The 21,823-nt window shown below is 54.6% G+C and overlaps 1 protein-coding gene across 6 annotated transcripts; it reads right to left on the minus strand.

Annotated features, from left to right (window-relative positions):
* Nucleotides 1–127: 127 nt before the first annotated feature.
* DPF1 (double PHD fingers 1) lies at nt 128–20,523 on the minus strand. Of its 6 annotated transcripts, none has more exons than XM_088672800.1 (12): nt 20,331–20,498; nt 17,157–17,317; nt 15,901–15,993; nt 13,104–13,231; nt 12,276–12,365; nt 10,482–10,560; nt 9,078–9,209; nt 4,720–4,770; nt 3,651–3,770; nt 2,223–2,335; nt 1,245–1,326; nt 128–1,138 (listed from the first exon to the last, which is right to left on the minus strand). In XM_088672800.1, exons 1-12 carry the CDS (start codon nt 20,360–20,362, stop codon nt 1,068–1,070), a joined length of 1,152 nt encoding a protein of 383 aa, XP_088528926.1. In that variant the 5' UTR covers nt 20,363–20,498; the 3' UTR covers nt 128–1,067. The 6 variants fall into 6 exon arrangements, with proteins under 6 accessions (XP_088528926.1, XP_088528925.1, XP_088528927.1 ...); XM_088672799.1 differs by having other exon boundaries at nt 15,886–15,993; XM_088672801.1 differs by lacking the exon at nt 4,720–4,770 and having other exon boundaries at nt 20,331–20,523.
* Nucleotides 20,524–21,823: the final 1,300 nt, after the last annotated feature.

The following is a 21,823-nucleotide window of genomic DNA, read 5'->3' on the forward strand; positions in this document are numbered from 1 at the left end:
AAGGCAGTGCCTTGTGGGAGGGGGGCTGCCCCTCCATCTTTTTCTCTCCCCCCCCCACACATCAGTCTAGACACACCTGGAACTTGACACCATGACTAGGGGAGGAGGCAAAAGAAGGAGCAGCGGCTGTAATTCAGACCACATTTAATGCACAGAACAATCCAAGCACATTAGCAGATGCAGGCAACAGAACAACACCATGTACACAAGGGGGGGGGCTTAGTGGGAACAGCCCCTGCTAGCCTCTAGTGGCCCCTGGGGCTGCCTCTTCCCAACCCAGACACATTTTTTTTATTTTGGGGGACTGTAGTTTCCCCACCCTAACCCCCTTTTCCGGGGGGGTATTTTTTTCAAGTTTTCATTCCCCCCTATTGTAAAATCCAGCAACACTGAAAAAAATCCTGCCTTGTGACAGCCGATCATCACCCACCCACCACCCCTGCCGAACCCCTCCCCTTGCCCTGCCAGCTCCAGCTGTGACCCTCTCTTTCCTCCCATTGCTACAGCCAGTCACCGCCACCCCCCAAAAAAATTGCTCTTCATCCTGCCCCCCTGCACTCCACTGGCCTTTGAGAAGCTTAACTCCGCTGGCCGCCTTTTCGGAGGTTGTGCCAGGTCCGAAAGAGACGGGAGCAGAGAACTGGGTCGCAGCCCAAGTGAGGGGAGAGGAGGGGGCTTCATCCTCCATGGGGCTTGTCTTGCAGGAGGGGGGACCTGCCCACTTTCACATGCATCTAGAGGGTGGGCAAGGGGTTTCCCATCCCAGGCAGCCGAGGGGGGCAAGGGGCCAGGAGCGGCTGCTGTCCTGCCAGCTGCCTACCCCTGGCTATGGCTTTTGAGTCGAGTTTTGGTGACAGCCAGCAGGAGACGCAGGCAGGGTTTGGTCCCCGCTGCTGCAGCTGGGCGGGGGGGGGAGAGATGGGGTGCAGAAGAAAAGGTTCTTGTGGCAGGCGAGAGGGCAACAAACGCCCCGAGGCCTGGCAGGGCTCAGCACCATCACGGCTAAGGGCACGGAGGAGGAGGAGGGGGGCGAGGACGGGCAAAGGGGTGGGCAACGGGTCCCCAGCCTAGGTCAGGGTGATGTAGGCGGACGCCTTCTCCTTCAGCTGCCGCAGGCACAGGTGGCAGCTCCAGGTTCCTGGAAATGGGGAGTGGAGAAAGGCGGAGAAGCATCAGATGGGGGTGCATTTTCCAAGAAGCCCCTCCCACCAAGCCGCCTTGCCTAGGGTGGGGTCCCTCCTCACCTTCGGGGGGCTCAGCCATGGGTGGGCTCAGGCAGTACATGTGGTAGCCCCGATCACAGTCATCGCAGAACAGCAGCTGGTCCTGCAGCAGAAAGAGAGAGAAGGGCGTGGGAACGCTGCTCTGCAGGGGTGTACCCGTGGATCGAGCAGGCGCTCCTCTGGAGCACCGGGAAGCCTGGCGCCCATGAGGACTCATTTCAGGCAGAAACGGGTCTTCCTGGGAGAGCTCAGCTAGTAGAGCATCAGATTCTTCATCTCAGGGTTGTGGGTTCAAGCCCCACCTTGGGCAAAGGATTCCTGCCTCGCAGGGGGTTGGGCTAGATGACCCTTGTGGTGCCTTCCAACTCTACAATTCCATGATTCCCCCCCCCCCCGGGTGAGGGGGTGGGGCGCTTCTGGCAGACAAAGGGGAGTCTTCATCCCCTGAACTGTACTTCTTTCCCAAAGGAACAACGGGAAAGATTCAGGACAGAGAAAATAAAAAGTCCATTGCACAACAGCTCAGTGTTCAAACCACGGAACGCTCTCCCGCAGGAGGCAAGGATGACCACCGACCTGGATGGCTTTAAAAGAGGCGGAGACAAATTTCTGGAAGGCTGTGAGCCACGAAGCTGTGCCCTGCCCTGCCCAGCTGGAGGCAGCAGGAGGGGAGAGCTGTTCTTGCACCCAAAGCTTCCTTGCGGGCTTCCTATAAGGGCCACCTGGGTGGCCACAGGGTGCTGGCTTAGAGGAGCCCCTGGCCTGATCCCGCAGGCTCTCCTTAAGGGCAGGTGATCGATCCCAAGAATAGATAGACCAATAAAAAATTCCTTCCAGTAGCACCTTAGAGACCAACTAAGTTTGTCATTGGTATGAGCGTTCGTGTGCATGCACATGGGAAGGCAGATGAGGGGGAGGGGAGTCCTGGCATTTGCTGAGCTCCTGGAAGGGTGGGGTGGGGGGGAGGCGGTCAGATCCAGGCCCGGCCGGCTCACTTACGTCGTTCTCGGAGGTGCCGCAAAGGCTGCAGCTCTTGCACTCGATGCACTGCCACCGGTAAGTCCGCACGGCAGCTGTCATGTTGACGGTGAACTGCAGGCAGGATGGGTGCCCTGCGCACGAGAGAGGGAGACAGAGAGAGAGCAGCACATGAGGCCACGCAGGATGTAGCAATTAGAGCGTCAGACTAGGACGCGGGAGAGACCAGAGTTCAAATCCCGCCACTTGGCTCTGAGTGAGGCTCACTGGGGGTGACCTTGCGCCGGTCACTGCCCCTCTCGGCCTCACCTCCCTTGCGGGGGGGGGGGGTCAAATGAGTAAATGAGGAGGGGGAGGAGCTTTGGGGGGAAGGGGGGGTAAAGGTAGAATATAAATGGAAGGAAGGAAGGAATGGGCCAGCTGCCCATTGCAGGAAAAGCTCTTCCAAGCATCCCTGGCAGATGCCCACAAAGCCTCTGCTTCAAAACCTCCGACGAAGGAGAGTCCACCACCTTCTGAGGGAGCCCCCTCCGGGGTCCGAAAGTGTCCAAAAGTGTGCAGTTCTTGTCGCACTCGAGAAGGATATTGCAGAGGTGGGGAAGGTTCAGAAAAGGGAGGGAGCGCAACTCCTCCAGGAGGAAAACTGCGGCATCCGGGGCTTGCTACCGGTAGTTGAGAGGAAAGTATGAGTGGACATGATGGAAGCGGATAAAATCAGGCATGACTTGGATAACGTGGAGAGAGAGAAGTTTTTCTGCATGTTTCAGATGAAAGAAAGGCTTTCTTCAGAATTCAACTATGGAACTCCCTGCTGCAGGAGGCTCTAAAGGGGCTCTAAAAGAGGGCTCTAAAAGAGGGCTAGGCTCCTTCATGAAGGACCAGATTCTTGTGCTCAGGTGCTGCTTGCTGGTTTCCCATAAGGGGCACCTCATTGGCCACTGGGAGAACAGGAGGCTGGACTGGATGGGCCTCCTTTGGCCTGATCCAGAGGCTCCAGACCGGCAGTGCTTTTACCCCTCCCAATTATCGTGTGGCAACGAAGTGGGGGGGGGGGGTAAAGCAATGGCTCCTGAAGGCTGGAGCAAAGCTACACACCTCAAAGAACCCACCCACCCACTATGGCACTCTGCATGTGCTCAGGGAACTTCTGCCTCCTGCTGCTGTGCACCTGATCTGCGGATGAGACCTGTGGTTTGAGAAACGCTCTGTGTCCTGGTGGACCATTCTTCTTGGGAGGTTTCAGAGCAGAGGTTAGGAGCGTCAGGGGTTCTTTAGCTGCGATTCCTGCATTGCAGTGGGCTGGAACAGATGCCTCTTGAGTGTCCCTTCCAACTCTGAGATTCTCTGATGATGCTCTTTGTTTATAACCTGGAGGCAGGTTCCCCCACCGCTCTGTCCCGCATGGGCCAAGCCCTTCCCCCCTACTTCGCCCACCAGCCCCGGCCTCACCTGAACGACCACAATCCGCGCAGGAGATGAGATCCTCGGGGCAGCCGGTCTTCTTGGAGCCGCCTAGACAGAAATCACAATAACCGTTTGGTATGACTGTGCCGTCCGGTGCTTTCTTAGCTGTAAGACAACAGCAAGGAGAGGCCAAAATCAAGGGGGGAGCCACACAGGCCCCCCTGTGCACCCCAGCATCCCCCTCCCTCCACCAGCCACCCCCAGGCAGGAGGGGGAGAGTCCCACTCCTGCCTGCCTGCCTGCCTGCCCACACATTCGTCGCCTCCTCCCAGTGCATGGAGAGTTTTTGCAGCATCACAGAATAGTACAGCTGGGAGGGGACCCCAGGGTCATCTAGCCCAACCCCCTGCGATGCAGGACTTTTGCTGGCACCTGGTCCACATGCAGCTGGGGAAAGGGGCTGATGCTTCCTTCCACACATGACAAACGTCCCACTGCGCCATCATCACCTCACACAGAGACTGTCAGCAAGCGGCATGTGTGGGCTTCTGCCCCACCCCGGGTACCATGCAGGGGCAGCAATCCTGCCGCGAGGGGGCTTGGCAGCTCATGAACACATGCATCCATCACAAAGGATTGTACAGCCCATGCAGTTTCAGTTTCGTCACCTGTGCCCTAAGTGTCTAGTCCTCAAGGCCGAGCTTTCCCAAGGCCTCCTTCCCCCTGCCCTGCAGCCCATCTTTGGCCCAAATGAATTTGAAATGCACCAGAATCGCAGGAGCAGAATGAAATCAGCAGAGCAGGGAGTGGCCACCCCCAGGCAGAGGAATTTTACCTCTCCTGGTTGCAGGAGGGGGAAGTGTTCGATCGGGTTTGGTTCAAGGGGGCGTCTCTCAAACAAGAGCCCCCACAGGTGGCTCACCACAACCCTGGAGAAGTGGCCAGCAGGGTGAGGAAGGAGGAACCGAGCCAGGAAAAGGGTGGCACCCCAGGACTCGAACCTGGACCCCTCAGCTGCCCCCCAGGAGATGGCGGGCGGAGGGGGGCACCAGGCACGCTTGCCACGGCCACCTCCTCCTCCTGCCCCCCCCCCGCCTCACAGGGATGGTTTTACCTGTGTGCCTGCGCTGGTTCTCGGGGACCCAGTTCAGCTCTTTGTAAAACTCTGGAGGAAGCCAGACATGCAAAAAGATATATATATATAAAAATGGAAATAAGCAGGAGGGGGGGGGGGAAATAAAAATGGAGCACATCAAAATCAGCCGTGTGAGAAGAAGCCAGTCGGGTTTCCATGAAGGGAATCGTGGTTTTTCCAAGAAAAAAAAAGAAATATATATATATATATCTGCCTCTTTGGAATCGGCAAGCAAAGAAATGAATATGTAAAAAGAGGGGGGAGCTTTGTGAAAGGATGGAGGGGTTTGTGGGGTGGAGGGGCACGGAAGTGAGTCTTTGGCACCGTAATGGGGTGTGTGTGCAAGGGGTGGGGCAAGAGCAAATGAGGCAGTGGCAGCTAAGAAACAGGCAAAAATCTGTTTTAGGATTGAGCCTCCAAGGCCCAGAGGGGGCAGCTCAGAGAGAAGCAGGCACAGTCCTCTGGGTCAGAATGGGGCAACTTCCTGCCCACCCTCCAACCATCCGAGGTGGGGAGGGGGACCCAGGCGTCCTGGCCCTCTTTCTCCAGAGATTGTGGTGCTAACCAAGTCCCTTCCCCCAATCTCCTGCTCTTTGTGCAGATCCAACTACATCAGTATGCACTGGTGGTCGCCATGGCAACTGTCTAGAAAAAAGGATGGGATGCATGTTAGTTGGGGGGGGGGCAGGAGAGAACTGCTCTCTCTCTCTCTCTCTCTCTCTCTCTCTCTCTCTCTCTCTCCCAAGCTTTTAAAGCTAGACTTCCACCAACCACACCCTGTTTCCTTGCACAGTTCATGCCCCCCCACCATGATGTTCCCCCCTCCTCAAAAAAAGGGGGAGGGGAAAATCACATCAATTCAGTCTCCCTTAGCAATGCACCCCCCACACACACACACTCCCCCCTCCCCACTGCCTCAGTGCTCTCTCTCACACACAGCAATTTTAAATGGCCTAATAGGCAGCAGATTCCTAGATAGTTGCTGGGGTGTGCTATGCGCCTGCCCACCCTCTCCCCGAAAACAAACTTCCCTTCCATCACATGTATAACAGACAACACACAGCACAGAGCACACTGCTTCAATCTCATGATTCACAGAGATGGGACTCAGCCGATGGGACAAAGATTCTCACACAACACAACACAACACAACACAACAACACAACACAGAGAGCATTGGATATTGAGAAAGTTGCACAGAGTTTTCATGGCATCATAGAATTGTACAGTTGGAAGACACCCCCAAGGGTCATCCATACCAACCCCCTGAAATGCAGGGATCGCAGCTGAAGGACACTGACAGGTGGGCATAATAAATAATAACGGTGACAGGGGACATCCTTATGTTGTCCCCTTCGTTATTTTACACTTTTCAGTTATCACATTGCTCACAATCAGCATGGACTGTTGTACTGAATAGATTTCCTCAATACCTCTGCCAAATACCTCCCCAAAGTTCATCATTTCTATTGTCTTCTTCATAAAAGTCCATGAAACATCGTCAAAGGCCTTCTCTGCATCAATGCCACTTTTTTTATTGTTTCTGACATCCAAGGAAGGATTTCCACTCTCTCACACACAAACACAGACATGAGACTTTTCAGAATCGAGAGGCCTTCATGTGCCTTCACACAAATTGAGCCTTTGGAAGCCGGACCTCTGTGTGCATTCACACAAAGGCACCCACCCCAGCATAGGCACCCTCTCATGCTGAAGATTGTGGGTGTCCTGCCCGCAAGGGAGGGCTTCAGCTTTGCCCATTGACTTGGGGGGGGGAAGTCCCCACAAATATATTATTGTGGGTAGCAAAGCACCCCCGCCCCCCGGAACTGGCTCCAGGATGTACATTCAGTCCACCTTCAGGGGGGAGCTTCGTGCCCCCCAAACACACACCCATCAGAATCACCAGCACCAGACACTATCTCCTCTGCCTCTCCCCTGTTTGCAGATCAGCTGCTCCCTCCCCCTCAGGGCTCTCCCCCACCCCACCCCAGGCCCCCTCCTCACAACAACCCCCACCAATGGCAAAGCTCCTCCAAGCGTCTCCAACTTAATTGAAATGATAAATCAGGGGAAAATATTATACCTGCCAACTCCACCCACCAGGTTGCCGTGGCAACCTCATCGGCAGGTGGGTGGGGGTGTTAAAAATGAAGACCCTCACTCAGTGGGGGGGGGGAGCAAGGGAAAGGAAGGGAAAGGAACAGTGCAGCCACCATCTCAAGGCGGCGATGTGCGTGTGAAGACATCCAGTAATTGCACTTTGCATATGCTAATTCAACCAAATGTATGTAAAATCTTAACATGCAACAGCCTAGCAGAGATGGAGCTTCTGCAAGAAGCAGGGAGCCAAGGAGCTGAGGTGGCAGGTTGTGTTTCTAAAAGACTGTTGCCAATTGGGATGCGGCTGAGTTTGGAACACCAGAAGAGCCTTGCAAAGGCTCAGTCAGTCCGGGATCCTGTTCTGACAGCGGCCAAACAGATGGCCCACAAACAGGACCCGGGCACAAGAGCAACTCTCCCCTCCTGGGGTTTCCAGAAACTGGCACCTGGGAACATTGCTTCCTCCGACTGTGGAGGGCAGAAGTTGGTGGTCATTCCTGCCTTCAGTGGGAGGGAGTTCCGCAGCTTCACTCTGCGCTGCATGAAGAAGTCTGCGCGAACCTTCCCACATTCCACTTCCTTGCATGCCCAGAAGTTCAAGTGTTATGAGAGAGGGAGGGAAACTTTTCTCTAGCTGCTGTCTCCAGGCTGTGCATAATTTTATAAACTAATAATTAACTTATCACAGTTTTCTGAAACCAGAAAAGCACAAAATGTGGCACCCTTTCCTCACAGGGGAGTCGCTCCACCCTCTTTTAGCTGCCCTTTTTCAAATCTTTCCCGGCTCCGCTTTTGAGGCGAAGCAACCAAGACCATACACGGGACATCCCAAACGTGTTCACGCCAGAGCATCGCATAATGGTGGTGTTGTGAAATGGCCTGCTTTGTTTTCAAGCTCCTTTCCTAAGGATCTTGGGCATGGAAGAAAGACCAGAAACCGCCTGGCATGCAGCAGGCACCCACTTAGCTTAGGGCTTCTGCTGCTGAGTCAGACCAGCTGGCAATGCCAAGGCCAAGGCAGACTTTTCCTGGGCCCAAGGGGGCTTGGCATCGAACTGGGGCACCCTTGAGCGGCACAGGCTGACCCACCCCCTTGAGCAAGGCTGTCCCTGTCTCCTGCATCACAGGGAGAGAGGAAGAGGCCTTTGGGTCATGCCAGAAAGGGGGGGGGCAAAGGCCTCCCACCCAGGAATCAGCCTCAGGAATACCCACTGCCCCCGAGGCTGGCATCAAAACCACAAGTCCTCCAAGGCATATCCCATAGGGATAGAATATTCCCCTTTGGGCACTATTTACGGTACTTCTCGGACAGACTCATGCGTTTTGGTCCATCTGGCTGGGCATTCTCAGCAGCCTCTGGCCCACCTGGTGTCCTTGAGATGCTGTGGACCACAATTCCCATCCTCCCCAGCCACCGCAGCAGAGACTGATGGGAGATGTAGTCCTGCGGTGGCTCTCCTGATTTCTTCCTTAGCTGGAGATGCTGGAGGCCTGCGAACTGCAAGCTCATTCGTTCCTTCATTGCATTTATATCCCACTTTTTTCTCCAAGGAAAAAAGTGGTGCACGTGGTTCTCCTCCTCCCTGTTTCATCTTCACAACAACCCTGCGAGGTAGGTTAGGCCAAGCAGGACCGTGACTAGCCCAAGGTCACCCAGGGAGCTTTGTGGCCAATGAGGGGGGACTTGAACCCTGGTCTTTCCCAAATCCTAGTTCTCAATTAATCTCCGCAGCAACAACAACCCTGCGAGGTAGGTTAGGCCGAGCGAGGCAGGGACTGCTCTAGTCACCCGGGGAGTTTCATGGCCAATGAGTGGGGATTCAAACGTGATCCCTCCCAGGTCCTAGTCGGACACTCGAACCATTGCCCCACACTCTCAAAGCTATGCAAAGCAGATGTTCTGCTACTGAGCTGCAGGCTAAATGCTAATTTCTAGCGGAATTCATTAATTATCTTTATAATCCTCCTTGTCCTTCTGTCCTTTGCAGCCTAGCGAGGCAGTTTGGGGTCCTTCCCTGCACCCCACAAAATGCAAAGGCATCTAATGTGAGGCTGAGCTTTGGGAAGAGGAGATACTCAAGTGACGCAACGCCAGTCCAAACCAGTCCAGGGGTGAGGCAGGTGCAAAGTAGCCCAGGTGGAGTTGTACATTTGTGAGAGGGGGGTTCTTTCAGGTGGTGGTGGGGAAGCGTTCCCTGCAGCCAAAGGAGAGGTGGCCAGGGAGGGTCACTCACGTTTGTGGTTGTTCTTGCGATGGAAGGGGAGGGTGTGGCGTTCAGGGCCCTCCTCGCCCTCCTCCTCTGCCAGGTGCGTGTGAGTGTAGTGGTAGCTCAGTCCCGGGCGGTTCTTGTAGCGCTTCCCACAGACTGAAAAGGAAGAAGCAGCGTAGAATTGTGGAGCTGGAAGGGGAACCCCGAGGGTCATCCAGCCCAACCCCCTGCCCCGCCATGCCGGAGTCCCAGCTCAAGAACCCCTGGCAGGTGAAAAGAACCCACAGGGCACAGGAACATAGGAAGCTCCCTTATGCCACTGGTCCCATCTAGTTCAGTGCTGTCTACACTGGCTGGCAGCAGCTCTCCAAAACTTCGGGCTCTCTCCCATCTGTACCTGGAGATGCCAGCAGGAACTGAACCTGGAACCCTCTGCATCCAAAGCAATGTGCTCTGCCACTGAGCTGGCACCCAAGGGACTTTCTCAAAATGGGTAAAATGGGGGGGGTGTCCCATCACTTGCAAGAGGCAACCCCTGCCCTTAACCCCCTGGAAGAGGGTCACCCGTCAACCCCACCCCCTGCCTCTAATGCAGCCCTGTCCCCAATTCCCACCCCATTCCCATCTCCCAGTAAGGGGTCTACTCCAGGCATTCCTAGATGACAACTTATTTATCTCCTTATTTCATAAAATTCATGTACCACTCAATGCAAAAAGAAACCTCTAAGCGCTTTACTGAAAGAGAAAACAATAAAATCCAGAAAGGTTTCCAAAAATTGTGGTGAAGGTGCCCGGTTGATATCAAGAGGCAGGGAGTTCCAAAGTGTAGGTGCTGCCACACTAAATGATGGAGTTCTTCCAAATGCAGAAGAGGGATTTTGTGGCAGGGCCAATTCAATCTCACAGGCAAACTGGTCCCAAGTGCTTAAGGGGTCTTATTTATTTAGGGTTATATTTACAGTATTAAATTTGTTAGCCCAAAGCAACTTACAACCAATATACTAAGAGTAACTCCTGGAACTCAGCCCAGGAGCAAATTGGCAACCAGGACAGATCTCTGAGCATCGGAGTTACATGCGGACAAGACCCATCTCGGCTCAGCAATCGCGCTGCAGCATTCTGCACTCCCAGCAGCTTCCCCACATCCTCCACATCATCCCTGGCTCTTGGCCACAGCTCCCCACCCTGCTTCCACCCCGAAGTCCCCCAGACCCACAGAGCTGCCCGTTCAGCCCCCCTGTGCTCTGCCCCAGGCTCAAAGCAGGTTTGCCACGCCAGCCTCCTGCCATCTGAGTCAGCCCCCTCCTCTAAGCGTTTGGAGACACCCCTGGGGGCTGCTTCTCCTGAGCCAGGAAGCGGCAGCAGGAAAACTCACCCCGTGACCCACCTCCACCCCTTGCCCCAAACCGCCATCAAAGGGGCACTCACTGTCGCAGACATACGGCTTGTCTCGGTCTTCCAGCAGCGCCGCGTCCTGCCTCTTCCGCAGACCTCCGATGCCGTAGGCCTGGGCGTGGGGAAGAGAGACAGGCTGGTCTCAGTGCTGATACATTCTGTTTTTAAATAAAAAGCAAGCTCCTAGACCTCATGGGTATGGCGGACAGGGAGAGGAGGAGCTTGGTCTCAGAGCCTTGCGCCTGGATTGGCCAGTTTTGTCTGTGTTGCGCTCATGAGAACATGAAACTAGCCAGCTGGTTCAGGCCCAATGGGGCCCATCTAGTCCAGCCTCCTGTTCTCACAGTGGCCAAATATCCCATAGAACCTCAGAATCCAGATAGACTGGGCCTGGGCTTGGAGGCTCCATAAGAACCTAAGAAGTGTCTGTCAGCCGGTTCAGCACCCAGCTTCGATGTTTTCATTACAGAGTTTCCCTGGCAATGATCCCAACCAACCAGGGGAACTCGGCAAGAGCTGAGCTGCAGAAGCCGGCCCCGAATTCCCTGAGCTTCAGGTGAACCGAGATAAGCAGCCTGAGCTTTGCAAGAGCTGAACTGCAAGCTGGTTAAGGTTGAAATGGAGAAGTCGAGCTAAATAACAAGGCGGGGGACAGAACAAAAGGCAAATTCAGCCTGATCTTGTAGAAATCCAAAAACATGCCTCTGTGGTTTCCAGCTTTAAACACAGATTAAGGAATGTGATTTAAACAGACGCCAATCCTAAAAGAGGCTGACCTACTTTGGCTGCTTTTACAAGAGGAGGAGGAGTGGGGGGGGGATTAGGGTGCCTCCCAGGCCCACTTTGCACAAAAAAAGAGGGCCGGAGGCTCAGTGGCAGCAGACGAGGACCCTCATTTTCACAGGGGGCTGCCTTTGTCAGGGGCCCCCACAGCATGCATGCACTGTGCTTGAGGGCCCCAAATTTCAAGAGCCAAGAGGAGAAAGGAGGGGGGGTGCTGCCTGTCAGGAGCTTTGCACCTGTTGTCCCAGCACAGCTGGCAGCTGCTTTGCAGGCCTGTCTTTGGGGAGGCCGAGGGAAATCCTCAGATGTCCCCCTGAGCCCCCCCCCGGCCCAACATGCATTGCAGGGGGTTGGACTAGATGACCCCATGGGGTCTCTTGGCAGCTCTATGAATCTATGACCCAAAGTGCCCTACGCTGAGCAACGACACTGGTCCCTCCAGCTCTGGGTCATCTACTCTGACCGGCAGCAGCCGGCTCCCAGGGGCTTCAGAGAGGGACCCTTTCCCAGCCCTGGAGAGGCCGGCAGGGGTTGATCCCGGGACCACCAGCCCTGCCCTCTGCTCCAGGAAGAGGGGGAGGGGAGGGGCAGCACTCTGCATGTGCTCAGGGCCCTTGAGTCTTGCACGATCCAATTGGCAATGAGCCCCATCGCCGTAAAGCAGGACTGGGGTGGGGAGGTTGGAGGGCTAATCTTTCCCTTGAAGAGGACTGCCCACTCCCCACACCCTCAACTACTCCGCTCCCATGCTCTGAGCCCAAGAAAACCAGCCTTGCAGGGTTGGACGGAAGCAAGGCCACCTGTTCCAACTTCCTTTTCCTGGCAGGGGCTGGCTAGTTGCTTCTGAGAAGCCCCCAAGCAAACCTTGGCCTTTCCCTGCTGCCGAGGCCCTGCCTTGGGCACTTGCAGGTAGACTGCCCCTATCTCTGGAGGCTTCGTTGAGCCGTCGTTGCTTTAACAGAGGAGGGTCTGCTGGCTCTTCAGGCTGGGGCTTGAGAAGGTTACAACCTTTTTACCCCTGCCTGCCCCCTTTCCTTGCCCCACCTTGCTCTTGGCCTTGTTCTTCCGGCGAGGGACGTCGTCCTCCAGGTCATCCGTGTCCAAGTCATGGAGAAATTCCCCAATTGGCGCCTTCTGCAAGGTGTGTGTGTGAGAGAGAGAGAAGTGAGAGGGGCAGGGACCCTCCTCTCGCAGTCAACAGCACAACAGCCCCAGGAGGCAGGCCACCCAATGATCGCTGTGCTGAGCACCCAAGGAGTGCTTTCTAGATCAGGCCAAAGGGGGCCCATCTAGTCCAGCCTCCTGTCCTCCCAGGGACCAAATGTCCCATAGAACCTAGGAATCCAGGTAGACTTCCTCTGGAGCTGGAGGTTCCACAACAACATAATATGATCCTGGTGACTGGACCATCTAGTCCAGCATCCTGTTCTCACAGTGGCCAACCAGATGACTGTTACATGGGAAACCTGCAAGCAGGATTTGAACACAAGAGCGCTACCTCCTCCTGTGATTCCCAGCGACTGACATTCGGAAGCATCACTGCCTCCATCTGTGGTGGCAGAGCATCTAACCTAAGGCTGCCAGACGTCCCCGGATTTACAAATCAGTCCCCAGACAAAATCCATCTGTTAAGTCGGAAGTTGAAAAGTGTCCCCGGATTCATTGGGGGAAAAAATCTGGTCACCTGAATCTAACCCTCTTGGCTAGGAGCCATCCATAGCCCTCTCCTCCTCCTCCATGGATTTGCCCAATCCTTTTTTAAAGCCACCCCTGCCTCTTGTGGGAGGGAGTTCCACAGTTCCACTAGGCATGCTTAGAGGTGAGCCATGGGTCTGGCGGTTGGGGTGGGGTGGGGGTTCTTGCTTCTCTCACCGGACAGTCCAGGACGAGTTCTTCCTCCTTCAACTCCGGCTTCTTGTCTCCCGTCTCGGCGCACAACAAGGCTTCCAGGACGGGACCTTCGGGCAGCCCCCCCTCCTTCTTCAAGGGGGGCTCACAGTCTGGGGGAGGAGAGAAACCGAGTCAGAGGAGGAGGAGGAGGAGGAGTCCCCAATTCATCCTCTCTGCCTGTATCTGATCAACACACAGACTCTCTACACACAGCCACACATATGCAGGCCCCTGACTCTCCAGGTCGGCTTCCGGCCCAGGTGGCAAACTACAACTCCCACCAGCCCCCAGCTAGCCACTGGCCACGTGGGGGGTGGCTGGGGGAAGCGGTCATCCTAATCTCCTGCAGGCCATCAGCTTGGGGAAGGGTCTAGACCACCCCTGGGGTGGAGTTGATTTCTGCACTGCAGAGGGTTAGACTAGATGACTCTTGGGGTCCCTTCCAGCTCTGCAATCCTACAATTCTATAATTACCTAGAGGGACGTTTAGAGTCAAGGGGGAGGGAAACAGAGGCTGGAGGAGTAAAAGATAATCATTTTCTTCATCATTATTTTATTATTTGCACTCCGACTATCCAACTGAGTTCCCCCGGCCACAGATATAAAAACATTATAAAACATCAGCCATTCAAAACTTCCCTATACGGGGCTGCCTTCAGGTGTCTTCTAAACGTTCTACAGTTAATTTTACATAAAACCATATAATTGTAAAGTTGGAAGGGACCCCTAGGCCCATCTAGTACAACCCCCTGCAATGCAGACTTTTAAAAGCGAGTATCACTGTCTCAAGTTCACCAGCTTTGTTGGACCGATTGCAAGCGCATTTTGAATAAGTGTGCAATTAATCGTGGCTGTTTTGAATCTTACTGTGATGTGATCTTCCCTAGTAGGTCACGCGAACCACTATTCCAAATAGTGGGGGGCACTGGAGATGAGTTCATGGAACAAAGCAGGCTCAGAAAAGTTTAGGAACCAAAGGTCCAAACTGACTTTCAGTTAAAAAAAAATCCTCCCTAAGACTGCAGGGAACATCTGTGTTGATGGGAGCTGCCTTGGACCAAGTCGCCTTTGCAGACCCCTCTTGCAGCCAGACATCCGCTGAAAGCCCACCCACCCCCTGTCTCCTGCTCCACATTGCACAGCTCAAATGCCACCTGCCTTTGGGTCAGCCTGCAGCCAAGTCGTGGGCCCCGATCCACCAGGGGAGACCCATTGCCTACACCAGGGTGAGGAGCCCATTTGAGAAAACAGGCAATGAATGGATTTCCTCTGGGAAATCTTCCAGGGAAGCATGGTGGGCGGAGCCAGAGGCCAAAGGTGGGAGGAGCTCTTTCCAAGGTACTGTACAGCCAGAGTCAAGGTTTTCTACAAGCAGGCTGCCCCCCCCCCAAAAAAGATGCATTTCCAGCATCCATCTAGGCAAGCAAAATGCATCATTTATTTGTTTCATTTAACAATACTTATATTTGCCTCTGAACGATTTACCAAAGCATAAAATGAAACATTGAGATCATAAATAAAAACGCAGAAAGACAGGTAGCTAAAAAGAAATAAAACTCAGGTAACTTCTAGCTATCTGGATAGGCTTGCCTAAACAATTTTGTAAAAATCAGGCACCAAAGAGAATAGAGCAAAGGCATCTGTCTGGCGTCCAGAGGCAGGGAGTTCCAAAGTCTCAGGTGAAGGACACATCCCAGACAGGCTAAAGCCCTCTGGGAAGGCACAGAGGGGTGTGGCCTGGGGACAGGGAGTATGCAGCCTAGGGAAGGGGTCTCAAGGGCTGCTCTTGCACTTCCTTCTGGGGCTGAGGCCCCCAGGTCCCCCTACTCGACACGGGCATGGCAGGCTATCCAGGGTCTCGGAGAGGAGGCCTTCCTTCCAGATGCCACACCTGGGACCTTTCACATGCTCAAGAGACGCTGCGGATCTAACTGAGCATCTGGAGAATGGAGAGACGCCATGGGCCCAAATCTTTGCTAACAGGCCAAAATAATGATGAGAGCCTTCTGGCACTGTATTTTAGCTTTGTTGTTTAGTCGTGCCCGACTCTTTGTGACCTCATGGACCAGAGCACGCCACTGCCTCCCACAGTTTGGTCAAACTCATGTTAGTAAAAATAAATAAATTCCTTCAGTAGCACCTTAAAGACCAAGTAAGTTTTTATTTTGGTATGAGCTTTCGTGTGCATGCACACTTCTTCAGAAGCGTGCATGTTGGTAACTTCGAGAACACTGACCAACCATCTCGTCCTTTGTCGTCCCCTTCTCCTTGTGCCCTCCCCATCTTTCCCAACATCAGGGTCTTTTCCAGGGAGTCTTCTCTTCTCATGAGGGGGCCAAAGTATTGGAGCCTCAGCTTCAATCTTATTTTCCCTGCTCCGCTCTGCTTCTGATCTGCAACCTCACTAGACTGAGATCCTGCAGGGCTCCTGTTGCTTCTCTTAACTGTCCTGACTTTATCAGATGCACCACAAGGACTGCAGCCTCCTTGTCCTGACCCTCCGAATTATGAGTCTCTGTCGTGGCAGCTGGAGTTGAAGCCTGGTTTAAACCAGGGGGAGAAGGGAGGAGCCACCACTCCCTAGCACTGCCTCTTACTTTCCTGGTGGGGCACCAGACACTCCCTCACCAAACACACACACACACACACACAGCCCATCCCCTGTGATTCCTGCCCTGCCAGGGGTTGGGCTAGATGACCCTTGGGACCCCTTCAGGCACTTGCCCTGGCACCCCCACACCCTGCCTGCCCACCCACTCCTTACCAATCTTGAACTCACAAGGCCGCAGGCGAGGATCCTCAAGGATGTTGAGCCGCCGCTTCTTCCGCCAACAGCGAGCCGGGTAAGTGTAGATCTGGCCTGGAGCCAGCCCTAAAGGAGGGGCAGGTTAGAGGCAAAATACCCTCCCACAAAACTTTGCAGGATCGGTGGGGGGGGGAGAGGAATTGGGATTTGGCCTGGGCTGAACAGCTATGGCTACCTGCCATCCATTTATCCCCTTGAAATCCCTCGTCATTTTCCGCCACTGAGGCAAAACTACGGTAGATTTTCGTTTTTGTCCAGCTACCTTGCGAGAAGGAAGAGGAAGAATCAAGACAGTGGCACCAATGCCACCTTCAAGCCTCTAGTCCATATGAGGTCAAAGTTCTCTGCCTCTCAGCTTCCTGGCTGCATTTTGCCTCCCCTTTCACGCAGTTCCTTAGGAACATGAGAATGGATTACTGGATCTGGCCAAGGGCCCATCTAGCCCAGGCTGAACAGCTGCCCGTGGGAAACCTGCAAGCAGGATTTGAACTCAAGAGAAATACTCTCCCCTCCTGCGGTTTCCAGTAACTAGGATTCAGAAGCATGGCTGCCTCTGACTGTGGAGGCAGAACAGAGCCATCCTGGATGGAAGCCCTCCTCCTCCTCCATGAGTTTCTCCAATCCTCTTTTAAAGCCACCCATGTTGGCGGCCATCCCTGCCTCTTGTGGGAGGGAGTTCCACAGGTTAACTTTGTCCTGCATGAAGAAAGACTTTCTTTTCTCCATCCTGAATCTTCCAACATTCACCTTCGCTAGAATGTCAAAGAGTTCCAGCGTTAGGGGAGAGGAAGGAAAACTTTCCTTTGTCCTCCGTTCCATAGCACGGCTCCCAACTAAAGTCCCAAATGTTGCCACCTTTCTTGGAGTCCCAAACACTTCACCCCCTTGATCATTTCGGTGGCCCTTTCCTGAACCTTTTCCAACCCTGCAATATCCTTTTCGAGTCAAGGCGAACAGAACTGGACCTGGTTCTTCCCATTACAGTACTCCACACAATAGATCTGTTTAAGGGAATTACAATATCTGCATGTTCCCCCCCCCCCAATTGCTTGCCTAAGGATCCCTTGCGTGGAATTTGCCTTTTTTGTGGCTGCTACACATTCCTTCTTCCCTCTCCCCCCACCCTCCTCCAGACACACATGCGGACCCCCCCCCCCAGGCCTCCAGAGAAGGGTCCGCTCTATGCACAGCGCCCAGCACAGGATGCCCTCCTCAGACAGAACCCGTACCTGGTCCCCGGTGAGTCTTCTCCATCCAGATGTAGCAGTTGTTCTGGGCGACCCCCGTCTGCGAGTCGAGGAAGGGCAGGCGCATGCTCCGCTCTGCGCATAGCCGGGCATTGTAGCTGCGGCAGTGCTCAATGGCTTCTCGGTAGAAATCTTCGCCTAAACTGTAAGGAGAAAGGCCCACGTTTCTACACCTGCCTTAAGAGCCAAGATCATTGAGACAGTTGTCTTCTTGTTGCTGTCGTCATATTTACAACTTACAAGGCATAAGTGTTTTCTGCTTGGCAAGCTGAACTGAGCTGCAGCTGAGCTCTTGCAAAGCTCATGCTTCTTAACCCAAACTGCAGCTGAGCTCTTGCAAAGCTCGTGCTGATTAAACTGCAGCTGAGCTCCAGCAAGACGTTCTGGGCTGAACCAGCTGCTCCGTTCTTGAACGCTTTTCTCTTGCCCTACTTAAAGGCCAAACGTATGAAGCAACAGAAGCTCAACCCCAAATCCCTCCCATGTTTGCTGACAAAGAGGCAGCAAAACCTGGAGAGGTCTCCAACCTGGAACTCTACCAAAAGAAGCCTCAGGGAATCTGGTTGCAAAACATTGAAAAGCCCAAAGAGCCTGGCTGGCTGTGCCACTGCAGCGAGATGCTCAATCCCAAGGCAGACTCTCTCCAAATAAACAACTGCAAACATAGATACGGGTGGAGGGGAGGTGACCCACATCCCTTTTTGGTTCTAGGGCAGTAACAAATAACATGTGGGACCTAGGGATGTTGTGGAGGGGGTAGCTCAGGAGACCTGAAACTCTGGCCTTTTGCAAGGGGCCCAGATCTCCTGTTCATTTCCCTCTTTTTTCAACATTTATAAGCAACATTTGTTTAAAGCCCAGGGCCAAAAAGGCAGCTCACCTCTCCCCAACAAAGCCATCTTAATCCATCCAGAGGCCTCTCAGTTTTCCAGGGCACATAAGCCACAGATCGTGGGTGGAGCAGAGGAGGGCCCAATCCACCACATTCAGCGTCCCAGGCTAATAAAGCCTGTTGACACCATCCCATAGCACAGAGGATGCCCTGCCAGGCAGAATTTGCCCCCCCCCCCCGAAAGTCAGCTGGAAATTGCATCTATATGTATAACTTTGCATATGAAAACATCATGCAAATGTGTGCCCTGGCCCCATGCCACTAAGCCTCATATGCGCCCTTAAGAAGAGCCTGCAGGATGGGGCCAGTAGCCCACTGAGTCCAGCATCCTGTTCTCACAGTGGCCAACCAGATGTCTGTAGTCAGCCCACAAAGCAGGATTTGACCGCAAGAGCCCTCTCCCCTCCTGCGGTTTGCAGAAGCATTTACTGGAGGCAGAGCAGAGCCATCCTGGCCAATCCTCTTCTAAAGCCATCCAGGCTGGTGGCCACCCCTGCCTCTTGTGGGAGGGAGTTCCATAGTTTCACTCTCCACTGCATCAGAACAAGTGCCTTGATGGAGCCATCAGGAAATAGCGGGCCTGGGGGTGTGGGGGGGTGTGGGGGGTGTGGGGGTCTGAGGAGTATCCCTCTCTGTACTGCAGGAGGGCAAGGCAGGTGAGAGGGAGAGGCGGTTTCACCTGTGGAACCACTTCTTGCCACAAAGTGAGGACAGGAGTCCAGAACGAAGAATGAGCTCTGGCAGGGAAGGTGTCAAGCCTTATGAGGAGTGGTTGACTGGAGTTGGGGGGGGGGGTGTAGCCTGGAAAAGAGAAGAATGAGAGCGGGTAGGGTAGGCATCTTCAAATATCTGAAGGGCTGTCCCACGGAAGAGGAAGCTGGCTTGTTTTCTCCAGCTCCAGAGGACCTGAACCAATAGATTCAAGTTACAAGAAAGGAGATTCCGATGAAACGTTAGGAAGAACTTTCTGGTGGTAAGAGCCATTTGACTGCCCAGGAAGGCGGTGGACCCTCCTTCATTTGAGGTTTTTAAGCAGAGGTCAGGGGATCTTTAGCCAAGATTCCTGCTTTACACGGGGGTTGGACTAGATGTCCTTTGTGGGTCCCTTCCAGCTCTACAATTCTATGATAAAACGCAAAGCAAGGGGTCTAGGAAGAGCAGACTGGTTGGTACCCCAAGGGGTGGATTTGTGTGAGAGCTCCCCCTGCTTTCAAGACTTCAGGACAACGTCACAGTAATGATAAGAGCATCTCTGTCCATACACAGAGGGCCTTCCCCTCGCCAGTGACCGATTCCTGCCATCCCACAAGCGCCTCAGAGGGGCAGGCAGTCTGGCTTTCCAATCCGAAGGGGTGCGCTCCGGGCACATCCTTGACACCCAGGTCTGTCCCGTCTTTCGGAAACCAAACCTTGACATTAAAATGTTAGCAATTGTTAAACACACACCGGGGCTGGGAGGCCAAGCGGCTCTGGCCTTTAGCTCCTGCATCATGCTTTGGGGTGGGGGGAACGGAGGGAGGGAAGAAAAACAAACCCCACCCCAGATGCTCAATCCCTTTGCACACAGACCCTCTGACAACAGGGGCAGTCGGGAAGGGGCGCAGAGGTGGGGGAGGGGTGGCCTGGCCGAGGTGACCCCACCCCCACCCCACCTCTGCACACCTGTTCCCTTGGAGCCCGTGCATGCCCAGCTGTCGGTTGTGCAAGACCCTTTTTGCACGCGCAAACACGCGCGGAGGGCACCCAGACACAACACCGGCGGGCACCCTGCACGCTCAGGATCCACACGCGCGCACCCGCACTCGCGCTGCCCCCGGGGAGCCTCTCCCCAAGGCGCCCCCGCCAGCCACCACCACAACTGCTGGGCGCTTTGTACAGGGGCGCGCGCAGGCTGGCACCATCTCCCGGTGCGCCCCATCTCCGGGGTGCCCCTCTGGCAGCAGCACCAGCTGCCCCCCACCTGCAACCGTGTGGCTGCAATGGAAGCCCGGCCGGCCGGCCTCTCCCATCCCGAGCCCCTCACCCACCCCCACTCCGCCCCCCTTCTCCCTCCCTCTCTCCCTCCCTCCCTCGCAAGGACCAGGAGCCGCGACGCCTGAGCCCCTCGGCTGCCCGCCGCTCTCCCTCGTTCGCCCTGCAAAGCCATCCACGCCGAGGGGAGACGGGGAAGGCGAGGCATCCATCCCTCTCCTCCCTGCTCCCCTGCCCCCCATGCCTGGGGGAGGGGGGACCTGCCACCCCCCAGATGTGGGGCACCCACTCACCATTTGATAGGCTTGTGCACAGCTGTAGCCATTTTGGGAGGATGTGGAGGTGCCTCTGCCTTCCAGGGCTGGCGGGTTGGAGGAGCAGAGAGATTTTTTTTCTCCTTTTCTTTCTTTCTTTCTTTTGCTTTTTTTTTTAAACCTCTCACATCAGAATATACTGTACAATTTTATTCATTCTCCAGCAGCCTGCAGGAAGGGGGGGCCCAATCACAGCCCAGCTCCTTTGAGCCCCGGTGCACCATGGGGAATGTAGTCCCAGGGTTGCACAGAAACCTTCCTCTCCTCCCCCCACACACTTCTTTTTCTTTTTTCTGTTTTGCATTATTATTTTTTCTCTCCCTCCTTTGCAAGCCGCGGCAGGGGGGAGAAAGAGTGCCAGGCGGGTGCCACCAGGGGACTACAGCTCCCAGAGGGCCTTGCGTTTGACAGCTGAGAGGGAGGTTGGGTGCGGGATGCAAAAAAAAAAAAAAAGAGGGGGGAGGAGAGAGGAGGGGTGGCAGTTCCCCCGTATAAATTGCACTGAAATAAATAAATAAAAATGCAGTTTGCATCTGGTTAGCGCGCACTTTTGTGCAATTGCGTTTCAAGGGAGGCGGTTGCAGAAGCATCTCTCCCTCAAGTCAGGTGTAGGGGTCAGAAACAGATGTGGGGGGGCTTCTTATAATCAGTTATTGGGGTGTAGGAGGGATGGAAGGAATCCTAAATCCTGGCTTTCTTTGATCTCCAAGCTGGAAGCCCTCTCTGTGAGGGGTTACTATTTGGGTGTGTGTGTTGATATCTCGATTGTGTTGTAAGAAGGGGATTCTGGAATCTCGCCTTAATTCCATGCCCAGGCTTAGCGCCCCCCCAACCTCTCTGGAGTGCCCAACCCAGGGAATGGGGAAGCTGCGCTGAGGACGAGGGTGCAGAGTGCATTTTCCCTCCCCAGTTCAGAGCCCAGGCACAGAAGCAGCAGCAGCTGGGGGGGCGGGGCGGTGTAGGACCACCTAAGCCCATCACACACTGCCCCATTTGCCTACAGATGGGTGGGGGGCATGCCTGTGCATGGAGAATTCCTTAGCACTCCCCACCCCACACCCCAAGGTGATCACAGAATCCTGTGGCCCTAGATAGGTGGTTGGACCCCCATCGGCCAGCAGGGTCACAGGTCAGGGGTGATGGAGCAGCAGCAACATCAGGAAGGCTGCAGGGGAACCCCCCCCCAAAAAAAAACCACCACACCTGCCTTCTCCAGCCTCCTTTGAGAACTAGATTCTGCTGGGTAGGGAGAAGGAATTTATTTTGGGGGGAGGTCATATTTGTGTGTGTGCAGCCGATATATTCTTTTGGGGTCACCCGCTAATGTTGAATTTCTAAAACAGAAGTCCTGTGTGCCCCAAATGCCATCGTCCTTCCACTCCTGTTTCAGGATCAGCTGCTAGGTGGGGAGCCCCACATTATTATGGGGTAGGGGGCTGCAGGATGCCAGTGTGGGGACCAGGGTCCGTCCC

The sequence above is a fragment of the Zootoca vivipara genome, chromosome 6 (genome assembly GCF_965207765.1).
Source record: "Zootoca vivipara chromosome 6, rZooViv2.hap1.1, whole genome shotgun sequence".
Lineage (NCBI taxonomy): Eukaryota > Metazoa > Chordata > Lepidosauria > Squamata > Lacertidae > Zootoca > Zootoca vivipara.

Excerpts from the sequence above, each read along its gene's own strand:
- DPF1 (XM_088672799.1), bottom strand. The coding sequence starts at position 20,362 with ATGGCTACAGCTGTGCACAAGCCTATCAAATG. Across the intron at positions 2,336-3,650 it reads CGCGGATTGTGGTCGTTCAG|GGCACCCATCCTGCCTGCAG; the intron begins GTGAGGCCGGGG and ends TCTCGTGCGCAG. Across the intron at positions 1,327-2,222 it reads GCGGCACCTCCGAGAACGAC|GACCAGCTGCTGTTCTGCGA; the intron begins GTAAGTGAGCCG and ends TTTCTGCTGCAG.